Consider the following 22,407-nt stretch of genomic DNA (forward strand, 5'->3'; position numbering starts at 1 on the left):
GGTTGGATATTTTTCTTTTTTGAGCAACTGGTATAGACTCGAACCTAGTTATGTTTTGGTGTGTATCAGACATCCTCCTCAGAGCTTCTGACTGGAGTTCTGTTTCTCGCTGCTATATGTAGCCAAGGTGGCACTTTTGTGGCAAGAATTTTTAAAAAATAATTGGCTACATATACAGCAGTTAGAAGCAGTGACTTCAGTCAAAACTTCTGAGGAAGGTGTCTGATCATAACACAGCAAAACATAAGCAAGTGAGAGTCTATACCCATGGTATGAAAAGAAACCCTAATACCCAATCTTAATGGACCTATCACATTATTACGTCACAGTTTGTTTACCGCAATGAATGCCGGTCAATTGACATTTATATTGTACAGGGGTGCGTAGCGCGGTGTGTGTTTGTGTAGCGTTAGCCTTAATATAAAGCTTTTTTTTAAATACAGTACTACATTCGTCTAATGTCACAACTAAATCACCCTTTACAGCATGTAATGCTGTGTCAACAAAACTAGACGCAGCAAAAATCAAAACATACCTGACTTTGAAAACTTTCAAATGATCTTTATTCTTTGACTGACCGTTCTAGAATGTTCTTTAGAACAGGTAAACAAACTGTGACGTAATAATGTGATCCCAAAGAACTAACAGATATTCATAGTGCGATTAGCATTTAACATGAAACAAAGGCATCGGTTTTAAAAGTATGACACATTTTGCCAAAAAAAGGACGTGGAAAAGATACTAGTACCAGATTGAGCGTATTTTACACATGTACCCAGTTACAAGCATTTAGTGCGAATGATTCATTTACTTTGGTCACACGTAGTTTTTCACAGTTTTCAAGTTTACTGCTCCATGATCATGTTTCTATTTGCCACACTGAAATTTTTGCACACACATACGATGACATACTGCCAAAGAAAGATTCAATTTGATAGGAAACTTTGAAAAGAAAAGGTTTTCAAAATTGCATATCATCAAAAAGTTTCAAACATTCCAGTATCTGGACTCTTGCAGTGTATATTGCTGTGTGAAATGATATGTCTATAACTTGTAAAATAGTCAGCTTGTACAAAGTACTTAACATATGAAAGATATGAAAGGGATTCGCATCTGAAAGCCAAGTCTGTGGAAAAAAATTGTTATTAAAGGGTCAAAGACAGTTGTTAAGAACACTGATTTTAAGATGGCAGCCATTTATTTTCTTAGCCTGGGTGTCATCCTCATCTAGGTTAAAATCCATTGTAGGAGTCAACCTAAGGAGGATGGTATCCAAGCTATAATTTCATAACTTATAGAACTGACTTCTGGAAAAGCAAAAATTCTAGTTAAAGATATTTTCAAATGTAAAATATAACTACAATTTTATCAGTTACCTATCATGTCAACTAAGCCATTGAGAAAAATTCCTAAGAACTAGAAAGGCCAACATTTGCTTGGGAGCAAATACAGCATATTTCAGTTCATCTTCCTCCCATCCAAAAGTGGACTATGCTAGCCAATCAGAGCGCAGGTCACCTAAGGTGAACCAATCAGAGCATGACAGTACAATTTTATCAGTTACCTATCATATGCATGTCAACTATGCCATTGAGAAAAATTCTTAAGAAAAAAATAGTCTCAGATTAGCAAATAAACAATACAGTCATGTAATTTTACAATTGATGCCAAACTTACAACATATGAGAGCCATGCATATGTGAAACTTGTTGTCTATTAAGGTTATAGGAAGATGATTCCACCAAAAACAATTAAACATTGACGTTAAAAACAACAAATTTTCAAATGTAACTGTTAAAACCGTTAAGAATGGTTGGCAAATATTACTTGCCTTAATTGCCAGAATGATTTCATAACATTATGCAGTAACTGTTGAGAATCACAGTGTTGTGTTTTGGGGGTAGAATTTAATTGTGCTAATTAAAAGTTACTAACAAGAAAGCACCAGTCCTGCAATTCCCTGGTCTACACTCTCCAATGTTATTACATTGTAAAAATGTGTTATTTCGAGTCTTACATTCTCATATTAAGATGTAATTGATGTAAAATGATATAATTATTATGTAATAAACTGTGCACTTCTGAAAACTTTGAGAAATCGGTAATATGAATTTTCAGATCCTTTTATCCAAAACTCGGGTATATCTCTACCGTGATAGCAAGTCTTGGCTGAATGTTTTTTGTTTGCCCACAGGTCTAAAAATAGTGTGAACCAGTGGTTAAGGGTTCGAATCCTGAAAGGTTCCGAATTCCTCTAATTTGCATGTTACTGGTTGGGTCACTTAAACAATTAATGTTGATAGATCGGCTCACTACATCAGGCTTCTTGATAAGGCCTAGGAAAAAAATGTCGTCTTTCCAGTTTCCCGACCGACCTTAGAAAAAAATGCTGACCCTAGCCTTTTTTTGTGTGCGGACCCCTGCAAGAGACATAAATTTTTCCACCTGACTTACCTTTTCTAGCTCCATGATCTAATACCGAAGTTATGAAATGTTGACTACAATCAATTTTCCAACTTTGACATTGAAAATATTAGTGTCCTCATGCAAGTTTTACTTAAATGTTCAACTGTTTTTGGATCAGTAGAGATACGTTGCCAAAGTCTAAATGAAGAAAAAAAAAGATACTTAATAGTAATCCCTACCTACTGACCCTAATTTTTTTTGAGAACTGAAACAGGAAACACAACATTTTTTTTCCTAGGGCTAAGTTTAGAGTAATATACAGTATTAGACTTCTTTTCCAGAAATGTTATACTATGTACAGTATATCTACCTTCCAAATCCCAGTACTGAGTTTGGTGACTAGATTGTCCCTTTAACTAGAGTGTCCCTTTAATCCGAGTACTGAACGACCTTGTCAACACATCAGAGGGCTCGAAATACTGGTTCAATATGCAGGTAAAATTGAATTGTGCAGGTATTTCACCTGCCCGTGTATATGGATTTAAATACAAAATGTACGTGTAAATGTGAACTTTTTTTAGCTATATGGCTGCTACCACCTATGAAGTGTTAAAGGAATAATGGCAGTTGTTTCTGAATAGTTTTTAATGTGATCACTTCCTAAATTTTGAGTGGAGCAGGTAAAATCTAGCCTGGGTGCCGTCCTCTGCAGTTATTGCCAGATCCCCACTGTCACAAGAACTACGGAAAATGGTACCCAGGCTTGGTAAAATTTGTCTAGTGTAGGTAAATGTTTTATTATTAATGTTACCTGCACCGGTGCAGAAAAAAAGGATTTCAAGCCCTGTATGACTCTGCACTTCAGGTCACGGTGACCTAAGATTTACACCGTCCTTGGTCTTTATAATAATTAGACCCTTCTAAAATGTCAAGAACTGAAGAACTATAGGTTGTACTGTTACTATTAGATAATACAATAGCTTAAGCATGCAGGGCCCAGGGGTACCTGTCACTGAACATTTCTAAGAAAGACTTAGAACTAATTGCAGAGTGGAACTTACTGTCATCAAGTACAGTAGGGGCATTGTCATGATACAGTAGCTTTGAACAATGTTTAGAGTTAGATGTCTAAAGGTTAGGTGTAACAAGTCGTTCAGTGTAATATAGCCAGCTGCTGCCGTGCCACGTGCCTGCGAAGCTGGTGTGTTATGCAGAATACAGATAAGGCCACACCAATTTAATTTCTTGGTTAACGGATTTGCCCGCTTAATTTTTTTCTGATTTGCAAATAAAAATAAATTCAGAATCAACTGCAAAATGCTCATATTTTGCCCTGAACAGTTGAAAACAGTCGTTTTCATCCTAGTTGTTACAGTTATTCCATCTTTCAATGCAGTGGTATCATTAAAAGTTCAAAATTCATTGTTTATATTTTGAACCAGCCTGGTGTGTTGACTTCATGGCTCCTATTGTACCATTTTGGGCCATAATAGGATGCCTAGGCCTGTTTTTATTTTTGTTTAGCCCGCCAGCTCCATTATTTTTCTAGAAAAATCCGTTAACCAAGAAATTAAATTGGTGTGGCCTAAAGATACTTTTTATTTCTGACTAGTGGACAGATATACTTGTATGCCTCTGCACTTAGGTCATGGTGACCTAAGATTTAAACCATCCTTGGTCTCAATAATAATTATACCCTTCCAAAATGTCAAGGAATAGAACAATAGGTCATACTGATAGATAAACAATAGCAAAGCATGCAGGGCCCAGGGGTACTTGTCACTGAGCATTCCTAACTTAAAGGAAGAGTAGTGGAAAGACTGGTACACAAGTGGTCAAATTGTGATTGAGAAGACCACTTGAGACTAGTGCTGCATACCGGTTCACTGGACTTGGATCCGGACTTGTAAGAATGTTAAGGTTCAAGTCCAAAAAAACATAAAAGTCAAGAACCGAGTCTGGACTTATTACCATAAAAGACCATTTCACATACCCCTTTTCTTTCCAAACCACCTAAAACCTTCTGAAGATTGTAAAATCTTTGCTGCAAAACGAAGAAAACATTGCCATCGGGCATCGTCAAGTACCGGCCTCCATGTTACGTGGCCAATGTTTCACCCAGACAACATTGCAAGGTTGCCAACATTCAATTTTGTATATGCCATGGGTTTAGGTACGGACTTACAAGTCCAGAACTGAACCTAAACCTCTGGACTTGAATCCGGACCTGTACCTAATGTGGGTTTAGGTATGCAGCACTACTTGAGACTGATAAAATCTGGTCTATGATCAGACAGGTGGTCACTGTGGGCAGGATTCTTAATTCTCGTGGCCAGGAGAAAAAGTATCTAACTGTCTCCCTGCTACACAAACCCACAACTAGCACAAATTTTGTGCAAAATGCTTCATTAGCATGCTAAAAGTTTCAACCTGCCCTATCTAAAATCTTATCTACAACACAATACGACTCAAAGTTAACTTCAAAGAACTTTATTGAAGACGAGCCAAGTATCACAATGAATGAACCGTTAGTGATATTCATTTGGTGAACAAGCAAGCGTTAACAATACTTTCCAACTTCGAACAACATAAGGATACAATTTTAGCATTAGTCTTCGAAGTAGAATCTTAATATTTTAGTGGCTCTTTTTAAGTGGTATTGTCAAACATTGGAGCCAAAACAACATATCTTCTTGGATATTGCATTTGGATAAAGGTTTTAGATACAGAACATGTTAGTCACATATCACCAGCGATATATGTAGTAACATAATGTTTAAATGTGTTTTTGTCAGGATCCCATGTATTACAGCTGTGAGACTCCAACCATAGATGTTCAATATCCCAAAATATATTATGTTAGTCAATAATCTTTCTTATTGTAACTTGATATTTACAAAATTACAACTTCTGGGATCGAAGTTTGACAAAAACTTCAGGCAGTGATTCCAGTTTCAGGTTAAAATGGAGAGACACAATTAGTCACAAGTTCTCACAACTAAGCTATTAAGTTCAATTTACAATTCCTAATGTGCAGTATTTAGATAGAAATAAAATAACCCAGTCATATTCCATAAGTGCAATGTATTTAACTGAAATACAGTCTTACTCATTTTGCGTATTATGATGGTTGAAATACTACGGTCAAAGTGAACGTGAAATCTACGCCTAACATGTACAGAAAATATTTTTACTCATCAAATATGAAATTTAACTGGTCCCTTTGATTTTTCAAGTTTCATAAGCATATTTTTATATAACTTCCTACCATATTTTTTACAGTGTTAGTTTCACAAATGGCTAATTTTGGCATTTGACATTCCAAAAGCTTTTGACTCATTCTATGCCTTGGTGTTCATGAGTCTCTCAGATCTAAACACGCTGTGATTGGTCGGTTGGCTTGATTGATTGACAGCTGGGATGAGGCGACTGTTAGGGGAGTCTGGGCGCAGGTGAGGCATGCGGTCCTGGGCCTTGTGCAGCTGGTAGATGACCGTGTGCTTCACTGAGATCTGGTTGACCGTCCAATCACGTTCTTGTAGGGTAGAGACCAGGTCAGCGGATGTATCTGTATCGAAAAAACAAGACATTTTTCGTCAGACAGTTATAGCTTACAATTCACCAAGTGCTATGTTTTAAACTTTAACGTTTGTTGTTGCTAAACATCAAGCCACCTTAATTTGTCCAAGTTAATGCCATATAAGATATTCAAAGTAACTTCGTCCATATTTCAGGCAAAGTACAGCTTCTATGTATATTAAGTTGTATTGATCAAGTATGATTCACTTTTAACTCACCATCTATTCTCATTCTCAAGAAGGCGACACAGGCTTCCAACTGCTCAGCATTCAGGTTGAACACTGTGAACAAAGTAAAAAAAAAACTGGTTAAAACCTCAAATAGATGATAATTCACAAGATACTTTTTAAATGTCACTACTCCTACATTACCTAGTCCCAGGTGGATACAGTACCTGACTTTTTCAGTGCAGGGACTACACAGGCCAGCTCCTGGGCTGTACAGCCAACATGCCCCCAAGGAAATTCTATCACAGTCACAGCTCACCCACTTTTAGGGACTACCTGTGACTCAGTGGGGCTCTGGTAAACATTTCCTTGGGGGCATGTTGGCCCTATATAGAGCCGAGAAGGTGGTCTGTGTAGGCCCTGCATATTATAAATAAGGCTAACATTACTGGTTACTAAGCTTACCTAGTATCTTAAGTTTAAGAGTTTTAGTTTAGTTCAATTACCAGGTAGTACAAAATGAGAATTAAACTGCTCTCCAACTCAAGAAAATTAACTCGACGGAATTTTCAACCGAATCACTCAGCCGTGACCTAAGCTTTCTGACCCGAGTGCTGTAGACACGTGAGTTTTTCCCACGTGTCTACCGCACTCGGGCCACCAGCTCAGATGAACTTTGAACCGGTAGTACAAAATAATATCAAGTTATAGTTTAATCTACTGCTTTACACAAATTACATGTCCAATGATTTTGAAAGCGCTGGGCAAACTTACATTGTTCCTTTGTTATTGGCAGCTGTATGCAGAAATCTAGTGGCCCCGATGACTTGCTCTCTGTTCTCGAAGCTCTCTTCGGTACCATGACTTTTTCATACACACACAGGTCTTCTTCGTCTTCGGATGACGAGCAACTGCTTCTACGCAACTCTTCGTAGATCTCTCTTCTCTCCTCTTCTTCTGAATCTGAGTCGATGTAAAACTGTGGTCTTGGTGTTTCCTTCTTCTTGACTAAGTTCAGGAGAGTATTTTCTTTGTACACGGGTACTCCCTGCAGCTGGGCGTAGAACTTGTTTCTCGTGTCCATGCGTTTGTTGCAGTATCTTGGCAGGGTGATGTTCTGGTGTACACGGTTTCGTTGGCTCTGCATCATGATGTCTGTTGGCTTCTGCGCGTCGTTTCTGAACCATCGAAGCGTCGTGCTCACAAAGTCTTTGACTTCGGAATAGGTGGAATGTTGTTCCAGGCAGGGAGCGATGGCTTTCGGCATGGGGGATCGTTGTGGGCTGGGCGTCGAGCGTCGCAAAATATCGTGCCACCTGTCAAAGCAATCCTTGTGGCCTCTGAAAAGAAAGCAGATGCAACAATTAAAAGGTTGCACATTTTGCAGAACGTTACGATCAACATTTACAGTGTTTCAGATATCTTGCAAGTCTCGACAACCATTTCACAAGGGGAGCTCCAACTTACACGTCTAGCTTCATCGAGTGTCTCTTAGCTTGTGAAGAACGCTGCACCAATCACAGCCTCCACAGCCAATCTGAGGGTTACTGAGAACTGGCTAATTGCACATTTTCGAAGCTTCTGAAGGGGTCATTATTTCTGCCCTACTTTTTGTATTGTTTGTTGCCCTTTTCTCTTTTTAGCAACAACCAAACAGCGGATTAGCCTAGTGGTCGCATTACTGGAGCATGAGAATATAGTCAGTGGTGACAACTTGGCTATTGCAGCCCCGTCATTGCTCCAAAAGTTCCTTTTTAACAAAACCTATACAGTTTAGCCTTAGTAGAAACCAGGACCTTGCAGCATGGGAATCCATGTGATGGCTATAACTTGTATAATTATAAGGACCTTTCTGAGAAAGAATGATGTGAACACACCCTGGGGCTTGTAAGATAACGACAGTATGGCTATTCATTGGTACACACCGGCTGGATCTTTACCATTGATACTTTGAAACTTTATTTGAATAACCATTAGCGGTGGACCCTGGCATTCATTCTTACATACATATACATTGTATACATACATTGGTATACATACAGTACATATATACATACATAGTCGACAGAGTCACAAAACGACATCTAAATCTATAACATAGTTACACCTGTCCAGATAGTGAACAATCACAAAATACAAACACGGGGCAATTTTTTCTTATTAGAAATGGATTTGAAGTATTTTTAATTTTCTGAGGATCAGCATAAAAGTCACTGAAATGACATTGATGATTGTGAATTGTAAATACTAAATTTGTAGTTCCAGATTATTCAATTCACTAAAAGCAGCTGCAAACACAACATGCTACCCCAGAGCTTTATATAATATACTTGTGAGTTTGGTTGCTGGGTGTTTTAACAATACCCAAGGGTGTGGTCCTCGTTAGGTTCCCAAAATTAACTTTCTTTTAAAGAAAAACTACAACCATTGTAAGAAATCAGCTAAAATCAACTCCAACTACTAGTATGTTAGGGTGGAGCCTCGAAACTTATAAAAGAAAATCTTTGTGAGTTTTGAAGCTGTGAAATCTTACAAAAATCGTTCACCTGTGGTCCTCTTAAGGTTCCCAAAATTAACTTTCTTTTAAAGAAAAACTACTGTAAGAATTGGAAGAAATCAGCTAAAATCAACTCCAACTATGTTAGGGTGGAGCCTCGAAACTTTGTGAGTTTTGAAGCTTGAAATATGAAATCTTACAAAAATCGCTCACCTGAAGTTTTAGCTTGCAGCTACACCCTTCTGAATGAGGTGTGACCTATAATTACATGCTGTGACCTTTCACACAGGTGATCTGTCACTGTAAGTTGTCGTCTCTTACATCAGAGCGACTTATTGTCCAGTTTTAAAAGGGTGAAGGCAGCTGGAGATTGTTATAAGCCTGCACTACTTTTTCCACTGTTCGCTGTACTTTTTCAACAACACCCATTAAATGCATTGCCCTTTTAAATATGTCAGGGAAACTAAATACTTAGTAGGTAAACTAAATAAGAATGGCTCCCAGCTTAGCAGTGAAATAGCCAAGTATTTAATAAAGAATGGTTGAGGAGGCTGTATTGGTTATCAAGATTATTGTAATTCTCCAGTTTTCTACAACTATTACCAGTTTTATTGTTAGTCTGGTTTCCAGTCTGTCGTGGTTGGGGCAGGCTATCTTCGAGGCTCAAACAGGCCACCCGGTGGGAGTGTTATGCCAGTGTAGAAACTTTCAAATTGCTTCTTTGTAATAGAGTTTTGTACACCAGGTGCTGATCACAGGGTTTTTTCTAAACAAGGGAATAAGGGAGCTGCTCCCTCATGTAACCAGCCAGCTCCCTCATACCAATTTTCAGATTGAACCCTAAGTGGCTACTCTTATTAAAAAATCCCCCCTTGGTCGCTTTGTTCCTTGTCATGCTTGCAATCTGCTCCCTCATGCTATTAATATTTCTAGAAAAAACCCTGGATCATATATAGTAGGACTGTAACTTTTTGGGTCTTAGGCCATTAACTAACATGGTCAGGCGTGTTACCGGACTAATTCAACTCCCATGGGAATGGGGGGCCTAGTTGAGTTGGGTGGCAACCAGTCCCACAGAGAACCCACCCTACCCACAATAGACTGGACATCAAGCTATTATTATAATATGTTTATTAATATCAATGTCTGCAAACTGGAGCGTGGAAATACACGTGACATCTTGGCCATCGTTTGACAGAAGGGGCTGGTGTGAAAACAACCCTCGGGCGTGTAAGGTCAAACAACTCTACAGCTAGGTATGATTCACTGGGTGTAATTAATTGTATGGACTGGATTTGTATGGTACCTGGTCATACCCGGTACAGAAAATCACAATGAATACTACACATTATGACTACAGTCTGTATAATGTCATCTTTCAGAATTCCGTTGAATACCCTACGACTGATTTATCAAAAAGGAGCATGTGATTTTAAAGATATCTACTAAATACCTGAGGTAGGCACACTTTAAATATCCTGACCAGGTGTTTAGATTTGAGAGTAGGCTATGACTTGATAACATCATATTTTGGGGGCTAGTTATAGTGTATCCTAAGAAATCATTCTTGATCATAAGGCAATTTCTTGATTTTTATATACAGGGATTTGGCATTACTAGTATCTAGGGTATCACATGACTGTGAGATTATGTATCTTGCAAATTGTGAAATTAAAATAAGAATCAAATCTTAAATATGATTGGGTAATGCTTGCCTTTAAGTCTAGAACTCGGATAGTACATGTGTTTCGCTTCTCACAAAAAATTTTATACAGTAACCCCTGTTTTTGTCTATGAGTTAAGTTTTTGCCGGCGTTTTAATAGGGTGTGGCCCTCACAAGACAAGATTCCACCAGTTTAACTTTCTTAAAAGGACTGCAACAGCACAAAGAAGCTACCCCATTACTTAACAAAGTTATATGCAGTCACGAAATTAATTTCTAAACCATAAAAAAGGGTTTTGAAGCCTAAAATTTGACATCTAACTGAAGAAAATGCTCACCTGAAAGTTTAGCTTGCAGCTACACCCATTCGAATGCAGGTTTGACCTATAATTATATGCTGCCGACCTTTTGCACAGGTGAGTGGTTACAGTGAAATGCCGTCTTTTAAGTCAGAGTGACGCATTAGCGACACGTGTGATCACAGACCGCCCGAAAAGGTTGCCGGTTCCGATTGAAAGGTCAAAAAGGGCGGGGTTAAATAGTAGAAAATGTAATTACAGATAGCGACTTAAAGCCTTTTGTTTTCAAGGAGTTAGAGCGAAAACAATTTAGCTCGGCACTAATGACTTTGGTAAGGAGCACAGGTAAATTTTTTAAAAATTGCATCTACATTGTAAAACTAGCTTGGAACTGTTTTGCAATAAACTATGGAGATTAAAACTTTGAACATTATACATGTAACAGGCACAGGTGGCCTGTACTTGCCATCTCTGGCTGCCAGAGGGCTAAGTCAGTCAAGAGAGCCGCTAGGAGCGTGATTTTGTCAGGCTACTGGGTGGGGTCCATTTTGCATTGTCGTGTCTTTGTGAAATTATCCTTTCGCAACCTTATCAATACAATCAGTGACATTTTCAGGTGTGATACCTATCAGGTCTTTTGCGTAGCCTGTCAGTGACATTTTTCGTGTGTCATAGATATCAGGCCTTTTGCGTAAGCCCAGCAAATGGCATTTAAGGACATTCAAGCATCGTTTGGACTAAGTGTACCATTTTGTTGCTCTTCATTAAGTATTCAAGCGGTGTATACTGTCTGGATGTATATCTCTCTGATTGTTGCAATATTGTGCAATGTCCGCCTTTCTGTTGGTATAATAATAGTGTTTTCCTGTTACATTGTATATATAGTGAAATATGACACTGCACCACCTAAAAGATGTAGCCTGGTACATGTATTCAAAACCATTTTAGCGGCCTGAGTCTCTTTTCTCCTCTTTGCAAATACAAAAGAGACTCACTCATATGGTCACCTGGTGAGACTTAGCCTATATTTGGAGATAAGTTAGACTGTACCAGGCTTCGGGAAGTGGCTTGAAAGAGTAGAAATTGGCCAAATAGACTAATAGGATGCCAGGGTAGTTGGTCTGCTAGAGAGTACATTTTGCCACTCTCTAGCGGACCAACTCCTCTGGCATGTTATCTGTCTTTCTGGCCAATTCCTACTCTTTCCAGCCACTTCCAGAACGCCTGGTAGAGGCTAGAGATCAGTAGCTTGGTTACCAAACCTATTATAGCTCCTGAGTCCTACAAAAAATCCTCTCCGCAAATAGGATGTAGGACTTGGGAGCTGTAACCAGGCTAAGAGATCAGTACTTTGTCTTACCTTGAGTTTGTATGAGGCATTTTCTCCATCGTGCTTAGAGAGTTTTCCAGACAGGCCTGGCAGTGAACCAGCTCCTCTCTGGTGACTTGGTGACAGATGTCGCACTCTGACGTGTCAAGGTCAATCAGGTCAAAACGTGTCAGGTCCAGCTGACGCATCTTGTACGACCCTCTCTCCACACTGTGGAAAAAAGTTACGTTAACACGTTATAAGGTATAAGCTATTATTCAAAAATCGTTAGGATACGAACGTTGTTAAGAATTCATTACCGTATTTCTTCTAATAAAGGACACACTTTTTTAGCCTGGGTGCCATCCGATTTGTAATGGCTACCCCGAATCGGGGTAGCCATTACAAATCGGATGGCACCCAAGCTAAAAAAGTGTGTGGCGAAAAACCGTTACAAATCGGATGGCACCCGGGCTAACACTTTTTCATATTTCAACTCTGAATCAAGGCCAAAGTTCTAGTCTCCACCAGACTCCTTTGCAGGTTGAATGAGTCATAAATTGGCCTAAAAAGTGATTTAATTGCCCAGAGGAGTTCGCCGGCCAGAGAGGATCCATTTGCAAACTGGACTGTTTCTGGCCAGGCCAACTCCCCTGGCCAGCTACATTCTAATTAAATTTTAGTCTGATTTCTACTATTTATTCAGCCTGCAAAGGAGTCTGGTACTGAGACTACCAAAATCCAGGTGTGAGCTTTATTCAGGTATTTTGAGGAGAAACATTCATTGGGACACAGGCCAGGCAGCTATTATGTGCCAATTGGCTATTGGCACTTATTTGATTAATCTTCAAGCAGATGTGGGGAGGGCCATCATAACTTTCTGGCTTTCATTTTTTTTCATCAGTCTCACACTTGTGTAAACTCTTGTGTACCCCACTCATCTGCTTGGTTATGAGTCAACTGTGACTTTACATCTTTTACCTCAATCAATAGACATTGGACTTGACAATGCGAAGAAGAACACGACAATGGGTTTTTCGTGGGGTGACGTGTACAGACTATTATGGGATAGGAAGGTGACTGGATTATGAGTCATACTGGACCTTTGGGACCATAACATCAGTTTTCAGTTCATGCTAAATTTGGTTATGGAATAATAATCCTTTCAGTTTGCTGAAAAAAAAAAGATTTTCACATACTTTCTGCATAATCAGGGCTGTACTATTCAAATTTGATTAATGTACTCTGTAAAATGAGAAAGGTTTTCAGTTAACTTTAGTCAGATTGAATAGTCTTAACTTTGAAGTTGCCACCAAGTATAAATCTGTTTTTAATAATGTGCTAAAAAGTAAATAAAGAAAGCTTTCATTTTTTTTTTAAATCTGAGTTAAGGGTAATCATCCGAAAATCATTAGTTGAAGCATGGAGGTTGAAGAAATTGCTAAAGTGACCATCAAATTATCCAGGGACTATACTACGTTTACAATATCTGAAACTGTGAAAGTACAAGTAACGTTTTGCACAAATGCAGCAATTTCCCACATTTTACATTACGTAATGCATATTCACACGTTTCACAGATGGTCAGTATTGCATCATTTTTTTTACAGTCCAGATGTTTATGGTAATTATTCCCTGAACTATCGTTTCTCCAGTCCTTTATCCATTGTGTGTTATCAATAAGTCCATTGTGCACTACCAGACGAGTTTTCCTTTGTTATAACGTTGTCTAGCGTCTACACTATTTTCTTTGTTAAATGTAACTCAAAGTCTGGCTAAATCCTTTGTTCTTTTGGGTCCTGACCATTTCTTTGTCTGCCTAAATACACATTCCCTGGCGAATTAGTTTTTGGTCGGATTCCAAATCCCCAAAACAGACTATTTTAAGAGCAAAAAATGTGTTTGACGTCAAACGGATTTAAAGAAAGTGGACAGAAAAATATCTTAATCACAAAATAACACGTTCTGTTCTAACCAGGGTCATGTCGACCTTCCTGGCTTTTAAAATGCATAAAAGTAGCAATTTTAGAATTTAGAGGATAAAAGACCTGTAAGACTGTAGTCGTGGACTATGTACATGTAAATACTAGGGCATGAGTTTATTTTACACATACTTTTTGTAAAAATACTGTAATTTGGTCAAATATCAGGGCAAGCATTTAGTTTAAAGTCTGCACGTCTGCTATTTAAAAGAATTGTCATAAAAATCCCTTGCCACGTATTAACCATGTCATAAATAAATATTAGAAATTTTACGGATAGTTAGCCACTAGAATAACTGTATCAATTAAAAAATATGATCGTTAGATCAAACGAGTGTTGTTTTTCTGCTCTAAATGACTAAACAAATATGCAAAGGGATATGTCAGAGTCCAAAAATATCTAGCCGGTACAAAAACAACAGCGTTCGAATAACAAAGGGACCGCTCGAATGCCTGCCGCGCACATCCGGTTTTCAAGTACACCCGAGCTAAAAATATTCAAATTCTACTAAACATCTGTGTACGTAAATCCGCCTGATGGACTAAAAATGGTGTAAAACATCTTGTTTTTGAAATGAGGAATAATTGTTAACGCTGTATACCCGTTGTGTTATAAAGCCCTGGGACTGATACATTTTGGTCTGTAAATAATTTTCAAAATGCAAATATTATGTTTGCCTTGTGTATGTGTGAGTCAGCACGTAATGCTAAAATAAACATACAAAAATGTAGCATCAAAATGATATGCCCCGACCATAATTTTCCCACAGAATATATCGGTAGGGTTAACATGAGACCTAAGGTTTTTGTTTCACGTAGAAACTAGAAACCAGAACATAATTTTAAGCTACGAAACCACACAAAACATCGGACAGTATAAAATACTATTATAAAATAGCCCCCAAAATTAGCAGAAATTCGAGATTTTTCTTACCTTTTTTATGTGAATATCGTCACCCAACTCTTCTACAGCTAAGCCTTAGCCAGTTTGTTGCCTACACAAAGGAACAATAAGCTTTGTTGAGCAGAAAACGCTTGACGTGACGCTGGCGGTATCGTGGACACGCAACAACAAAGGGCCACAGCAATTACCTACTACGAAGACGGGATTACCTAATGACGCAAGCACTTACCTACTTCCGGTGACGTAAGGGATTTCCCAAGGCCCCGGATATAGATTGGGTCATGTCACTTCTCATATAGGTAACCTATGTTTTAGTATAAGTTAATAAATGTCAATAAAATTGAAAATAAAATTTAAAGTTATTTGTGTATTATGCAACGAGTAAGAATGTCATAAAACGACGAATAATTGTTTTGAATTGCAGTTATTTCTAAAAAGTATAATTTCCCCCTATTACGTGAATAGATTAGTCCATTGTTTGCACAGTTGGTCGATAGCAGGAAGAGTCTATTATGTTTTTAGGGGTCAGTATAAAGACTCCCACAGGAAAGGAAACGAGCTAGCCAGTGACGAGTGGGGAGCCGTTATATGAGATATCCGGTGTGTTTCCTGGAACTTGAACAAGGAAGTGAATTTGGCAGGCGAATTTGACGCTAATTTTCTCCCAAAATTGAGACAGAAAAAGTGTCTGGGATTTGTTGTGCTGTACGTGTTGACTGGTGGCACTGACTACAGGTAAGTTTTAATTACTAGTTTAAAGTTTACTTAAAGATGTGCAGGAAAATAATTTTCACATATGGTGATATAACTAACATATATTTCACTTTATAGCCCATCCAATGCAGTTTTTAGCACTTGGAAACCCGATTTTTCAAAGCGGCAATATTCTGCTCATTTATTATGATGATGATGAGTATCTATATAGTAAATTGAAACCACACTGTGTCAATGTATATTGACCCTCGTGGAGCAAAAATTCCCAAAAATCTGACGGGCTGATTTTTAGGGTACCACCCAGAAAATAAAAGACTCATATGATCTCTCATATTGGGGCTTGTTTCCGCAGTAAATGCCCAAAATATGAAATGCTGATTGAAATGTGCTAATTTGTATCAGTATGTGTCAATATCCCAAAGATGCTGCCCTGAAATCGCATTTGATGCCTTAAAATTTAAGAAAAGCTTTCAAGGTAATGCAGGAAAGAAATTCTCATTCCTGAGTTTACTTCAAGAAATTCTACGACCACACCAGTTGTATTAGTTCGCACATATGTGCGGCATAATGTGCCTCATTATCTGAAATGTATTGGCTTGGCAAGTCTCATCTATATAAGGCTACATTCTATTAGTCTAGAAGGTCCTAGAACAATGACTTTGCAGTTTCGCCTCGCCGTTTACCTGCAGTATGAAAATGAAACTCTAGTCGGCGCTGCTACAAATTCTTCAACGCTGTCAGTTAATTTTATTTCGTATGTCCAAAATATTCCAAAATCTTTGAGTTTATATATTAGAAGAGATAGTTAACATGTGTATGTACTACAGAGGCTGTGTGTAAAATTAAGAAGTGAAATAAGGTATGTTTATTGACTTTATTCTGTTCTAAAAGTTGCACAAATTCAGTAAAACTTACGTACCTTCTCAACCAATCAATGGACGCGTTTCAGACTGCTCGACCCCACAAGTACCTAGCTAGTATTGGGTCGTCGACCTCCACCAATCCGCACATTTCTTACATACCAGTCTGGAAGTTTATAGTAAGGCTTCTAGTGTAGTTCATGACTTGACCGCAAATAACCTCTGTGGGGTGATGTTTTCTCCAAGCAGATGTCTGAGGTGTTTGATCTTGGTGGTTTGTTTTAAAACACCTCCTATCTGCTTGAACAATACTCGGATGATTTGACACTTCGAAATGCTATTACGGGCGATTCGATTATCTTGATTTAGGGGTGCGATAAACTCTTTTATTGATATCAGACCAATCTACTCTCGTCTTGCCTCTACCAAGCTGGAAAGAGTAGAAGTTGGTCAAATAGACAGTATGCTGGGAGAGTTGGTCCGCTATTAAAAGAGTACAGTTTGCCGCTCCCCTGGCATGTTATCTGTCTATTTGGGCAATTTCTACTCTTTACAAGCCGCTTCCCAAAGCCTGGTAGAGGCTAACTCTTTCCAGCCACTTCCCGAAGCTTCCTAGCCTCTACCATGTCGGCGTGACTGCGAATTGAACCTTCTAGTCCCATACTAAACTGGTCTGGTTTGCTATTCAGTTTATTTCGCCAATATCTACTACAATTTGTATTTTTCTAGCAGCCTAAGGAGGCTGATAGAGGCTAGTTGCTTCTCTGTCAAAGGGTACTATAAAAGCTAAAAAGGCTGTCATCTAGGCTACATGACTCTTGCCTCTATTTCTGTCGGAATGTTCGTGGCGACCGTTTTTACACACAGACGATATTTTCGGACATGTCTCGCGCGTTCGGCTCATGTCAATAAATAGCTAGAAAATGACAACATTTATCAAGACTGGGGGCAAACCATTGTGCATCACGGGGGGATATTGCAAGTGTAGGTTTTGAATTACGTTTTGAGTGGAAGAAAATGTTTATTAATACTCTAACTACAGTTGTATTGTAAGATGAAATGTACGCCTTTATTCTTTATAATGTTTTCCCTGTCAAAAAAAAAAACAAGGAACAGTGTACCATCCCCTTTCTAGCATTTTCAAGTACCTCTATGAGTCAAGAAATCGTTGGGCAGTATAAGATGTCACAGATACCAGGTGATCTTTAAGAAAAGGTCATTCAAGTATGATTCAGCGAAAGCTGACGCTCTCAAAGACACGTACACCAACATTTTCAGACAACCCCCCGACAAAAAAGATCATGCCACCCCCTCAAGTGCATTTATCTGATCCCTGATTGGCTGTTGCCAGGTGATGACGTGACCGGATGTGTGATGACGTCACTACCAAGGGCGGGTATGTTGAAGTGTTTGAATGTTGCTCCAGGACCGCCCTTTGGTTATTGTCTTATCATGCCGCTCCCTTTTTTAATTTCCTCTCGGCCACTCCTTTCTTTTCATACAAATAAGCCACCAATTTAGAACTACGGTACATTTCCGCACCACAGCGAAATACAGAAGGGGGAAACGTCAAAAATGAGGCGGGGAAAGTAGGAGCTATGGACCGGGGGCGGTGAAGATATTTCGCCGGTGACATAGCGAGCGGGGTTTAGCACCCAACTCGAGACAGGAAATATATTTCCAGACGACAACGCCTTGCATTGCCGCCGTGGTTTTCTATAACCGCCATTGGAAACACGGGTAAGACATACGTACCATATTTTCGCGAAGATAGTAGTGTGATTTTTGCTATGATTTTAGGCTTCAAAACGTTCGACCGGACAAATTTCTTCTACTGTTGACCTTAAGGTTATATTTGTAGGTCATAGTATAGCCTTACAGTGTTACATCATAAAGGTATTTGAACTCGCAGAATTACGTGGAATTTTGTACAATTTGTTCGTTTTTGTTGTTTCATACTACTATTATATGTTCTTATGATTCTGTGTTCTACTAAAAGCAAGTGTGTAGCAGTGTGACTGTATGTGTATGGTTAAAAAAACGGAGAAAAGTCGTCTAAATACTTCGCCCTTGACTAAACGTTCAGTCCACCACAACTGACATTACAATTAGCCATGACTTTTACTTAAAAATGTCACGCTAAATATCAAATTCTGTCCTTTTACACCCCAAATGTTAGAACTATTACAGTGAACAATGCGACCACCAACGAATTGAAGTATGTGATACGAGTGTAGTATTTGCCCCCTCCCCCTTTAAAGTATGGCATTCAAGTGCCGACGCTACCACCCATAGGCAAACATATCCCCTTTTATAACAAAGTAAGCCCTTCTAAACCATGCATTTAGCTTGTATGTACTTACTTGTACATGTAGTAGTAGTAGTAGTAGTAGTAGTAGCGAAATCTCTTTTAAACTAGAATTATGAAAAACTATGGTGCGGTGTGTGTGTGGGGGGGGTGCTCTGTGTGATTTTGTTGTACCCAAAAATTTAATTTGCAACTATTTCTTGTTCAAGTAGTACACTTTAGACATTGGCCATTCATTTGGTACAAACATTCCCTTTATAACAAAGTAAGCCATTTTAAACCATGCATTTAGCTTGTATATACTTGTACATGTAGTAGTAGTTGTAGTAGTAGTAGTACTAGTAGTAGTAGTATGTGAAACTATGGTGCGGTGGGGGGGGTGTTTTGGGTGATTTTGTTGTACCCCAAAATTTAATTTGCAACTATTTCCTGTTCAAGTAGTACGCTTTAGACATTTGACATTAATTGGACACAAGAATTTGTACAATATTTTACTTGAGTAGCCGTTTTGGAATAGTATATTTTTCGAGAATATTCTGTGTCCTATCCGTCTGTTGTTCAGGCTGTGTGATTTTGTTGTACCCAAAAATTTAATTTGCAAATATTTCTTGTTCAAGTAGTAAGCTTTAGACATTTGACATTCATTTGGATACAAGAATTTGTACAATATTTTACTTGAGTAGCCGTTTTGGAATCGTATATTCTTCGAGAATATTCTGCGTCCTATTCGTTGGTTGTTCTGTGTGATTTTGTTGTACCCCAAAATCTAATTTGAAAATATTTTTTGTTCCAGTAGTACGCTTTAGACATTTGACATTAACTGGATACAAGAATTTGTACAATATTTTACTTGAGTAGCCGTTTTGGAATCGTATATTTTTTTCGAGAATATTCTGCGTGCTATCCGTTGGTTGTTCAGGCTGTGTGATTTTGTTGTACCCCAAAATTTAATTTGCAAATATTCCTTGTTTAAGTAGTACGCTTTAGACATTTGACATTAACTGGATACAAGAATTTGTACAATATTTTACTTGAGTAGCCGTTTTGGAATCGTATATTTTTCGAAAATATTCTGTGTCCTATCCGTCGGTTCTTCAGGCTGTGTGATTTTGTTGTACCCCAAAATTTGATTTGAATATACTTTATTCAAGTAGTACGCTTTAGACATTTGACATTCATTAGGTACAAAAATTTGTACAATATTTTACTTGAGTAGCCGTTTTGGAATCGTATATTTTTCGAGAATATTCTGCGTCCTATCCGTTGGTTGTTCAGGCTGTGTGATTTTGTTGTACCCCAAAATTTAACTTGCAAATATTTCTTCTTCAAGTAGTACGCTTTTGACATTTGACATTCATTGAATACAAGAATTTGTACAATATTTTACTTGAGTAGCCGTTTTGGAATCGTATATTTTTCGAGAATATTCTGCGTCCTATCCGTTGGTTGTTCAGGCTGTGTGATTTTGTTGTACCCCAAAATTTCATTTGAAAATATTTCTTCTTCAAGTAGTACGCTTTAGACATTTGACATTCATTTGGTACAAGAATTCGTACAATATTTTACTTGAGTAGCAGTTTTGGAATCGTATATTTTTCGAAAATATTCTGCGTCCTATAGTTGTTCAGGTTGTGTGATTTTGTTGTACCCCAAAATTTAATTTGCAACTATTTCTTCTTCAACTAGTACGCTTTAGACATTTGACATTCATTTGGTAGAAGAATTTGTACAATATTGTACCTGAGTAGCCGTTTTGGAATCGTATATTTTTCGAGAATATTCTGCGTCCTATCCGTCGGTTGTTCTGTGTGATTTTGTTGTACCCCAAAATTTAATTTGCAAATATTTCTTCTTCAAGTAGTACGCTTTAGACATTAGCCATTCATTTGGTACAAGAATTTGTACAATATTTTACTTGAGTAGCCGTTTTGGAATGTATTTTTTTTTCGAGAATATTCTGCGTCCTATCCGTTGGTTGTTCAGGCTGTGTCTGTGTGATTTTGTTGTACCCCAAAATTTAATTTGCAAATATTTCCTGTTCAAGTAGTACGCTTTAGACATTTGACATTAATTGGACACAAGAATTTGTACAATATTTTACTTGAGTAGCCGTTTTGGAATCGTATATTTTTCGAGAATATTCTGCGTCCTATGCGTACCACGTGCGTGCCTAACGCACACGTACACACACAACAGAAATAGCAGGTCATATCACCAAGTTGACCGGACTTAGGACTCAGTCAAAGGTCGAGCATATTTCCTATAAGCTTGGAGCTTATATAACAGATAACTTTATTGCGCAACAATTGTACAGGGTACAAAGTATGGCATAAGCAAGTACATGTCAACTACATTTTCATAAGGCTAATCTAATACAAAAGTGGGTGGCTAGTATGAGATAGGTATCAACTTATACAATCGTTGGAGGAGTTTCTAATATCCATACAGTCTTTAATATATATCCCTATGAATAGCATGTAGGGTTGTCACAAGTCAATATGTATTTAAATTTTCTTTCCACGTTCATTGTGGTGAATGCTGGGAAAGAATCTGAAAGTCTAGTATATAGTGCATATATAACATTGCATACATCAATATATATGAAAGGTAGTCGTTATGTAAAATGGAAATACTTTATAATCTCTATCCAGTTGTACCTTGTATAAAACTTACGTAGTGACAAGAAACAACGCGGCATTTTATGCAGTAAATATATTACAAGGTTAAAAGTGTATGTGGTAATTTTAGATTATTTTACTCAATAACTGAACAATTTGGAATCCTGTCTAATGTCGATATTCCCTTCAAGTTACTTGGGTAGGCGCCATACGTATTTTACTGTATAAGTTGTCTACTTTTTCAAAAATTCACACGAAAATTCACACGAAAAAAAATACTATTTAGACTTTAGGAGAGTACTTAATATTTGATTCGAGTTTTTTTTAATTTCGTAGGCCTATTCCTGTCCGTATTTCTTTGTTTTACTTGGATATCTATACGCATTGTACATGTTTCTGTGTTTGTGTCTTTTTACGTTAAGTTTCCGAATTGAAGTTAATATTTCTGGCTTTTAACATTTCTTTGCTCATAAACACACTTAACATGTATCTAACATATGCATATCTAACGTCATTTTCAAATGTGCATCAATGCAACACACATCGCTTTAAAACTAGAAGAAAATTCGACATTTTGGTTATAATTGTTTGTTTATTGCAAATTCATGCCCGAGGGCTAATTGCATACAGACATTGACAAGAAAAATGTGGTGATATAAGACTATTTGCTAACATGAACTTCTACGTGTACGATATACTTATCAAACCTACTATCTCTACTTAAATCTAATAACGTTGGTATACATACAGGGTAAAAAAGTAAATATGCAATATGTGAACAGCTAATAGGAACAAAGTAACTGCTATTCTAATCTATTCTATTCTATTAAACTATTCTTGTCATGCTATTAGGGGGTTTGACTTCTTCTCAGGAGGCAGTGGGAGATGAATTGTCCGACTCTTTGAAAAATAAATGGGTTGGGAGACTTTAGCAATAATATAGTATTTTGTTGTTGGTTGAGATATGAAAAGCTTGGGGAAATATTGGCGACTTCTTTGAGTAACTTTCAGTTCTTTCAAAATCGTAATGAGGACACTGACAGTTATAATTCAAATAATTTGAAAGGTACCGGTATATACTCAAGTTGTACCATTCTCCA

At 37.8% G+C, this 22,407-nt stretch overlaps 1 protein-coding gene across 3 annotated transcripts; it reads right to left on the reverse strand.

Annotated features, from left to right (window-relative positions):
• Positions 1 to 5,404: 5,404 nt before the first annotated feature.
• On the reverse strand, positions 5,405 to 15,020 carry LOC109479515 (protein EURL homolog). 3 transcript variants are annotated; one of them, XM_019781490.1, is made up of 5 exons: positions 14,838 to 15,020; positions 11,973 to 12,152; positions 6,927 to 7,492; positions 6,204 to 6,266; positions 5,405 to 5,974 (listed from the first exon to the last, which is right to left on the reverse strand). In XM_019781490.1, exons 2-5 carry the CDS (start codon positions 12,128 to 12,130, stop codon positions 5,748 to 5,750), a joined length of 1,014 nt encoding a protein of 337 aa, XP_019637049.1. In that variant the 5' UTR covers positions 12,131 to 12,152; positions 14,838 to 15,020; the 3' UTR covers positions 5,405 to 5,747. The 3 variants fall into 3 exon arrangements, with proteins under 3 accessions (XP_019637049.1, XP_019637050.1, XP_019637051.1); XM_019781491.1 differs by having other exon boundaries at positions 11,973 to 12,155; positions 14,838 to 15,012; XM_019781492.1 differs by lacking the exons at positions 11,973 to 12,152; positions 14,838 to 15,020 and adding an exon at positions 7,620 to 7,679.
• Positions 15,021 to 22,407: the final 7,387 nt, after the last annotated feature.

Source organism: Branchiostoma belcheri, unplaced genomic scaffold (genome assembly GCF_001625305.1).
Source record: "Branchiostoma belcheri isolate BF01 breed outbred unplaced genomic scaffold, Haploidv18h27 scaffold49, whole genome shotgun sequence".
Taxonomy (NCBI): Eukaryota; Metazoa; Chordata; class Leptocardii; order Amphioxiformes; family Branchiostomatidae; genus Branchiostoma; species Branchiostoma belcheri.